This window comes from Lipotes vexillifer, unplaced genomic scaffold (assembly GCF_000442215.2).
Source record: "Lipotes vexillifer unplaced genomic scaffold, Lipotes_vexillifer_v1.1 scaffold21, whole genome shotgun sequence".
Taxonomy (NCBI): domain Eukaryota; kingdom Metazoa; phylum Chordata; class Mammalia; order Artiodactyla; family Lipotidae; genus Lipotes; species Lipotes vexillifer.
Window position 1 is genome coordinate 2985255 of NW_006774065.1, and position 8518 is coordinate 2993772.

Here is an 8518-nt window from a genome sequence, read left to right on the forward strand (position 1 = left end):
GGGCGGGGGCAGTGGTGGGAAGCCAGGGGGCGGGGGCAGCGGCAAGGTCGGGGCCAGCACGGAGGGAGCTGCCACAGCCCCCGTCCCGGGGGTCACCACCATGGGCTTGGGGCAGTCAGCACTGGTGATGGGGGCCGAGGGCATCTCATCATCTGAGATCTCCATGTCCTCCCCCGAGGACTGCTGCCCCTTCAGGGAGAGAAAGGAGAGAGAGGTGAGGGTGAGCCCGGGCGGCCCAGCAGGCTCCCAGATCCCCCTGCTAAACACCCGCAGGTCAGAGAAGAAGCCTTCTGCAAGATGAGAGAGCAACGTGGCTTCCGCGCCCTGATCCTGGTTCCCTCCCTTCCCAGCCACGTGGCCTCAAGCAAGTCGTTTAATCTCTCTAAGCCTCAGTCTCCCCATCTGCATGATGAGCACCACAGTACCTGCCTCACGCGGTTATCATGCAGATTCACTCATTCATTCATTCAACAAACATTTGCTCAGCACTTGCTGTGTAGCAGGCACTGTTCCAGGTGCTAGGAACACAGTGGTGAACAAGACAGATGAAATTATTGCTGTCTTGGAGCTGAACTTCTGGAGGGACAAGGCAAAGGATAACTAGGAGGAATGTGAAATATATAGTCCTTCATGGAGAAAAAGAAAGCCGGGAAGGGGAGTGAGGCGTGAAGAGGGAAAAAGATTCTGTTTCAATCTGAGAGACTATGTTTCAATTTGCATTCAGAGAAGATAATACTAATAGTTAAAACTTCTCTAGTCTTTTCTACAGGCCAGGCACCTTTCTAAGCACTTTAAGTATGTTAACTCAGTTAATCCTCAGAACAACCCTGTAAAGTAGGTCTGTTATCACCAGTTTTAGTGATGAGGAAGTTGGAACATTTGAGAGCTTAAGTAACTTGCCCAGGCCACACAACCACTAAGAGATGGAGCCCGGATTTGAACCAGGAAGTGGCTCACTAGCCTTTGTTCCCAGTTGGCCTGTAGTCTTCACTGTGGCAGAGAGGGCCTGGCAGAGAAGGTGACACGAGCAGCGGGCGCGTTTAGCAGTAGTAAGGGTGCACGAATAGGAGGTATGTCTTTACATTTTTCCTTAGTTACTCTTTTCATATAGTCTTAGTATGGGCCGCGGTGGGGCTGAGTGTTGTCAGCACATAATATCTCGTATTTCTCATCTGCACCCTAACCTCACAAGGTAGGGCTCTAGTCCAATCCCTTTTGACAGGTGAGGAAACACACTCAGTGAGCTATACATAAATCACTGGCCCAAGAGGCCCAGCCAGTCAGAAAGAGGGCTGGGATGCAAGCCCAGGGTGCCTGCTGAGTGAGGCGTCAGGGGGCTGTTGTGGGAATCCAGGACCGTGGCACCTCGTGAATGGGAGGAGTTGAGCATGACCTGGCTGTGAAACGGGAAAGGACCTCTTTTCATTCAGATATGGGGCTTTGGGGAGGTGGATGCACAGGCCTGGAACTGGAGGGGGGCACGGGGTCCACAAGGTAGAGATGGTGCAAGAAGGCAAAGCAGGGGTAGGGCGAGGAGGGATGGGCTACCCCCAGGCTCTTGTGTCAGGACCTGAGGCAAGAAGGGGGCTCAGGCCCTGGCCTGGATGAACGTGGCTGGGAAGACAGAGCCTTTGTAGGTTGCCAGGGAGTGCATTTGAAGGCTGAGGGGGCAGGGTCTGTGCAGGCTGTAAGGTCAGAGGTCAGATGTACAGGTGAGGGAGGCTTCAAAGGGAAATGGGGGGCGGGGGAGAGAGAAGAGGAAAAGCAAACCTAAGGCAGCAGAAGAAAGCCCTCGCTTTTGCTCTGTCCCCTCTACAGACACACTCTGCCTCTCAGGGTCCCACACACATGCTGAGAGAGGCACTGGCAGGCTCAGCCTGATACTCAGGGACAGCGCCAGATCAGTCCTGGACAGCGCCCAGCAAGGCACGCGCAGCACGCATAGGGTTAACGCCGGCACCGCCGCCAGCCAATCACAAGGAGACCCTGATCCAGCCCAGCCCGCGGCCCTGCCCCTCCCTCCGCCCCTCCCGAGTCCGGGGGCAGAGAACCGGCGGGAACTGGCGGCTGAATGTTCGGCATCAGCTCCAGCCGTGCCTGGAGCTTCCCAGGTGGCACCTCACTTAAGCCGAGATTAGTGTGAGGCAGCTACTCTCACTATCCCATTTCACAGATGACGAAACTGAGACTCGGGCAGGGAAAGTAACTTCCCTAAGGCCACATGACTAGTAAGTGACAGGGGTGGGGCTCAAGACTTAAGGACTGGAGCCGGAACTTTTAACTATCAGCCTCTGTGAAGAAAGGGAGTGTCCCCCTGTGCTGCTCTCCCCTGTGGTCAGCCTAGGCTGGGATTCCCTCGGGTTCAGGCCGGAGGAACCCAGGAGCTGCTCTCCCGACTGTCAGCAGGGGGCTCCCGAGGGCCATCTTGGAGGTTATCAGTACTCACGGGCTTCCCTGGGCTGATGTCCCGGGGCATCCCCGACCCCAGCTCTCTGGGCCTCAGTCTCCCCTTTCCTAGAGTGACACCGTGGGAAATCCCATTCCCTCTGGCTACTCTGGGCTTCCCGGCCCTGGATCAGCCAGTGAGCATGGTTAAATAAACATCCCCTAACCTCAGGCAGGAGAGGGAGGGAAGAAGGGAGGATGGCAGCAGGGCCAGCAGCACCCCCCCACCTCTGCACACCTGTCAGCTCTCCCTGCCTGAACCCCTTAGCGCCAGAAACCACTTCCCCAGAACAGCCTGGAGGCCCCCAGGAGCCCCAGCCACCTGCAGTCCCCTCCCAGGCAAGCCAAGTTCCTCTCTGTTCTTCCCTGAGGCGGCCACATCAGCCTAATCAAAGGACTCGGGGAGGAGGGACCCTCCTCCCTACCGCCCACGGGGGGCGCAGAGCTGTGTCTGAGCTCCTGCTGTTCATGCCTGCCAGGCCAGGAGGGCCAGGGCAGGTGCCTGGACCAGGAGCAGGGAGGAGCAGAGCCAAGGAAGATGACGGAATCCTCCCCCAAGGGAATGTGGCATGCAGCAGCACCCACCTCAACCCTCAGGCTGCAGTGAGACCCCAGAGAAGGATCTCTGGGTGGGCAGAGGGTGGGGGGTGGTCAACTCGGCCTGCTTCTGGCTGTGGCCCTCCCCCTGGGCTAGCCCTTAACTCCTTCAGTCCTGGACGCAGGGGGAGAGGGAGGAGGAACATTTCAATGTCCTCCCTGCCCACCACGGTTTCCCATCTCTTCAGAGGGCACCAGGTTCTAGGAGACAGTGCTCCAGAGCTGCCACCTGACCTAGCTCAGCAGAGCACTCTGGCTGATCCCTCTTCCCAAATCTGCCTGAGTGTCAGGACCAGTCCTGAGCAGGTCCCAGCCTCCCAACGGAGAAGGAGGCCCCAAACCATCACCACAGTCCACCTCTCTGGGATCTCTGCAAACTCCAACCAAAGAAGCTCAAGTCAGAATTTACCCCCAGAAAAAGGTCTTGACTTCCCATACCTAGCAAGGAGAGCAACAGATCTAGGTCAGGTTTCTCTTTTCACCAAAGCTGCTAGGGAGCTCAGAGCAAACCAGCTGCTCAGTCATAGCCCCTGGCGCTTTTCGTATCCTCTTTTCATTCTCTTTTTATTTTTGATCTGTTATTTTGGCTGCCCTAGCCCTGCTGCTTCTGTGTCTTAGCTAGTTATCCTAAGGGGAGAATGTTTCAAGGAGGAAAGAGGGAGCCACAGACAGACAAAACCAATCCCAGACAGAGGTGGACAGACATCATGGTACCTCATCCATCTTCTCTGAGGTTGGGGTCCTGTCTCCAGCCAGGTCCAAGGCCACCTCAGTTGTCTGACCCAGAAGACCAGTAGGGTCTGGGGGGCCTGGCTCAGGTGGGGGCCGGGGCCCCAGGCCCAGGTCAAGCTCATCATCCTCATCCGAGTCGGGCAGTGGTGTGGGACTGATGTCCTCCAGGCCGGTGCTGGATGGGCGTGAGGAGGGTGGTGTGGGGCCTCGAAAGCCAGGCTGAGAGTTAGCGCCAAAGGGGGCCAGTGGGGAGAGCTGGGAGGAGGAGGAGGAGATAGGGCTGCCCTCCATCTGCAGCTCGGTGTCTGAGTCCTGCTCCCGAAGGAAGGGCAGCTTGGTGCGCTGCTCCTTCAGCAGCATCTCGATCCGTGAGTCCAGGCTGTCATGGGGCTTCTCGGGCCCTGCAGGCGATGACTCCAGCGTGGGCGTACCAGGACTGTCACAGGGCTCAGGGCTCCAGCCAAAGGTCGGCCGGCCGCCCAGCTCCATGCTGTTGGCATCAGGGGGCGGGGGTCCAGGTGGTGTGCCTGGCTTCTCCTTCGTCAGGGGCTCAGTGGGCGGCAGGGGTGGGGGCACAGGTACTCTCCGGAACTCCCCACTGTCACGGGCCCCAAAGGGGGTTGCGGCAGCGGGCTCCTCGGGGGGCGGGGGGAAAGGGGGTACAGGAGTCTGATATGGAGAGAAAGCCGACTTGAATGTGACTCCAGGAGCGGAGGCTGCTTGGGTAGGCGGTGGAGTGTGGGCAAATGTGGCTGAATCCTGTGGCTGGGCCTTGAATGGAGGGCCACTGCCGCCCCCACTGCTGCTGACTGCCCCGAATGGGAGGTCCACAGAGCCCCTGAAGGTGGCTGTGGCCCCTGCCACTGCGGTGACTGCAGAAGAGTTGTGGACATAATGATGCTCGTGGCGGCGGTTGTAGGCGTCCGTGAACTTGCTCTCGTGGCGCCGAGCCTTGAAGGTCGCTGTGGGGTCCTGGCTGAAGAGGTAGGAGGGTGTGGGCTGGCGGCTGGAGTAGCTGGAGTCCTGCGAGAAGGGGGTGCCCAGGCGCGGTGTGAGCGGTGTGCCCTGTCCGTAGGAGTTGGGCGTGTCCAAGCGGCAGCTGGAATAAGCAGTGTCCTGGGAGAAGGGTGTCCCACCACTATTGGGGGTGACAGAGGATGAGCCAGAGCCACAGCCTGCAGACAGACCACCATCTTTGAGGCGCTTCAGGGCATCTGACAGCTTGAGAGAGAGAGAGAGAGAGAGAGAGAGAGAGAGAGAGAGAGAGAGAGAGATAGGTCTGAGATCACTGGGGGGGAAACGTGCAATAGAATGGGACTGTTTTCCCCTCTCACTCCAGCTACCGGGGAGCTCGGAGCCAAACTGGTCACTCTAGAAATGCAGCATAGTGAACGGAAGCAACGGCGGCAGGGGGAAGGGGGGAGATTAAAGAGGAGTGTCTGGATGGTCCTCACCTCCTCTACTCTTGGGGTAGCCAGTTATCCTCAGAGAACCTTGAGGGTTTTTCCTAATCCCTAAAGCAGAGTAAAGATAAGACCCTGACATCTTGGTTTGAACTAGGATTTCCTTCCTGCCCCAGGCTGTCAGAAATCAAAGACCTTCCAGGTAGAGATAGCAGACGATGGTCTTGGAAGTGAGGGGGTGGCCAAGGGCCTTGTCCCTCCAACCTCTTGATGTTTTAGGGTTTAAATAGTGTAACACGTAGGGCTTCCCTGGTGGCGCAGTGGTTGAGAGTCTGCCTGCCGATGCAGGGGACACGGGTTCATGCCCCGGTCCGCAAGGATCCCACATGCCGCGGAGCGGCTAGGCCCGTGAGCCATGGCTGCTGAGCATGCGTGTCCGGAGCCTGTGCTCCGCAACGGGAGAGGCCACAACAGTGAGAGGCCCGCGTACCGGAAAAGAAAAAAAAAAAATAGTGTAACACGTAAAGTGCCTGATAAACAGCTGACCAGCAAGTAAGCAAAGACTCTTCACTCTGGAAAACCTATTCCAGAGGGTGGCTGGGTTGATGCTGGGGTAGGAGCTGGGATGAGAACCTCCCCATGAGATGGTGGTCCAGGTGAGGTCCTGGGAGGCGGTGGGTGGGGAAGGAATCCATCTTGCTCTGGAAGGAGGGACTTGAACTCGGCTTTCTGGGGGCAGGGGTAGAGGGGTGCATGGGACACCAGACACTAGGACCCTGGACACAGCAGTGTTTCAGCATTAACGTGGAAAGCACGTGGACTCTGGATCTCTGGGATGGGAATCCCAGCATGTGCAGGGAGAGGGCTGGGGGCAGTGCCAGAGGATGGCTTTGGCAAACAGGGCTTTCAGACCCCCTGCTGAAAGCCTTGGTGTGCACAGCCAGGCTCCTTTCCTGGTGTCTGACACCGGAGGTGGTGAAGTGGGGTGGGGGCCAGCCACATCAGGGAGCTGGTGATGGGGTGGGGAGGCGGGGAAAGGACTGACAGCTATAAACCCACCTGCAGGGTCTCATTCACGATTGGAGAGACAGCATCCAGCTCACCCACTGGGAGGGTTTGGGGTGTGTATCGGCCCGTGACCAACAGTTCGTAGAACCGCATGCGGGTTTCCCCTGTGGAAAAGGCAAGGGAGGGAGGACTCAGTGAGGCTCCAGGATGGGGCAGCCCGCACAGGTGGGCATCCTTGTGGGGCCCCTGTGCCTGGGACCCCAAGCCTAGGGAAGCTAAGTGACCCTGACCAAGTTCCCACTTCTCTCTCTTTGTACCTCACTCAGGAGTCCTATCACCTCACTCCGGAGTCCGATCTGTTCAATGAAGCTGCTAAACTGTATGATTTTTCTGATCCTGAGATTCAGAATTTAATGCCTCGTGGCGCTGGGACTCCCCCAAATACAGAAATGCCAGCCCCAACACAAAGCCCCTTCCTGTCACCTGGGCCATGCCACCCAAAGAAAGGGGTAATCCCCATCCTCTCACCTTCCCACTTAACATCCAGGGCCTTGTAGCAAGTGAAGAGGAAATGCAGTGACACAGGAGTGACAGTTTTGTTGTTAACTCTCTCAGGTGACTGTCAGAGTTTGTAAAATGCACTCCAGTACTGCGTTACTGTGAACTCCACAAGGTCCTCCACCGGCCCACTGAGCCACTCTGGTAACCCTCCACCCCAGCCCCACCCCCTGGCAGAGAGAGGCCTCTATAGACCAGGGGGCCAGATTATCTATATTTATAGAGCCCTCTGAGGCAGCTGCTTACATATGCAAAGGAGACGCATTCCTTGAGCTACTCTTTACCGGTCTCTTTCTTGAAATACAAACTTGGTGGCAGTCTCTAAGGGCCTTTTCTTTTTTTCTTTTTTCTTTTTTTTTGCAGAAATGAAATTTTGGTGAGGGCTGACTGCTCCTTAAAATGGGCATGTGATGGGGGAGGGGCTCTACATTTGATTCTCAGGGAGAGATCAGCCTGCAACCACCCAAGGGGTCTCCCCAACAGAGACTTGAGAAACTGGAGAAGGGGGGTGAAGGGTGCTGTGGCTGGAATAGGAAACTGGCTTGTGCCCTGAGGAACCTCAGAATTAGGCACAGGTTTGGCAAGAGTTTATAGGATAACTGTGCCCACCCAGAAGCAGTATCCCTCCGCATCCCCAAGCAAGGTCTTAGAGACAGTCAATATGTGCTCATTATTAAAGGCGAAAAAGAAAGGTTTACATTTTCCAGTCTTGGGTTTGGTGTGCCCGGATTGGCCCTAAACCCCGTGCTCACGAAACCCTTGGAAGCCACTCACCTAAACCCTCCCATGCAGGGTCTCCCAGGGGACGTCCCAGGGGCTCTGGACCCAACAGTCTCTGACCAGTCACAGGGCTGGCTGGGCCTCAGAGCACCGGGCACTTTCTTCTGTATTGGTACGAACTTCTCTAGAGAGGCCATAGGCAAACTTTAGGGGATGCCCTAGAGTCCTGCCAGCCCCCCAGCCAGCACGGAGGAGAAGCCTCCCAGGACCCTGACGTTGGGAGGCATGGCTTCCCCAGCCCGGCTCTCCCAGCAGCCGCTCAGAGGCTCAGTGAGCACAAGCGGGATTCCGCTGCTTGGGAGGTGGTGCTGTCTCTTTAAGAGAGAGGAGGGAAGACAGTGTCAACCCTAGAGCACCAGGAGCAGCCCGCCCAGCTCCAACGGGAGCATTATCAATGAAACCACACTCTGGGCCCAGATTGGTTCCCACTTCCAAGGGGAAGGGGCGGCCTGCGGGGGAGGGGCACTCCAGATCCCTGGAGGACTCTCTTTTTAGTGGAGGGACATACTCTTTGGGTATTTAAAGGCGTTCTAGTGGCTCTCCCTCAGCGCCCCCCCCACAAATAAACGAACCCTGCTTTCTCTCCTAACACAGACGGCAACACTGGGGACTGCCTAAACCCAGGCCACCAGGGCTCCGCGCGGGGCCCGAGGGGGTGTCAGCGGTGGGGAGGCCTCCGGGTGGTCCCTTGGGGTTCAGTGGCCAAGAACCGGCACATTTGGTAAATTACAGCTTGTCTCCTAGCAACAGACAACACATTTAGCTTCACGTGACTCTACCCTCAGGAGGGGGCAAAAGGTTGTAGGGGGGCACCTAAGGAAGAGTGAGGGGCTCCCCAACACTGCAAGAGGGGCTCTGGGAGAGGAGGGGGTCACACTGACAGGGCTTGTGGCTCCTCCGCGGTGGCTGTCCTGAGCGGGCCTCCACTCACCTTTGGTGTCCAGCTCCACGTGGATGATATTGCCCATGACCGAAGTGCTGTGCAAGTGCTGAAC

At 57.3% G+C, this 8518-nt stretch overlaps 1 protein-coding gene across 1 annotated transcript in view; it reads right to left on the minus strand.

Annotated features, from left to right (window-relative positions):
- SETD1B (SET domain containing 1B, histone lysine methyltransferase) overlaps positions 1 to 8518 on the minus strand; it is a 20538-nt gene that overhangs the window by 10651 nt on the left and 1369 nt on the right. The window contains exons 4-7 of the mRNA XM_007448747.1: positions 8455 to 8518; positions 6237 to 6349; positions 3757 to 4995; positions 5 to 189 (exon numbers count right to left, since the gene is read on the minus strand). The exon at positions 8455 to 8518 is cut by the window's right edge and continues 1 nt beyond it. Of these exons, the coding sequence (XP_007448809.1) occupies positions 5 to 189; positions 3757 to 4995; positions 6237 to 6349; positions 8455 to 8518 (1601 nt within the window). The remainder of the gene's footprint in view (positions 1 to 4; positions 190 to 3756; positions 4996 to 6236; positions 6350 to 8454) is intronic.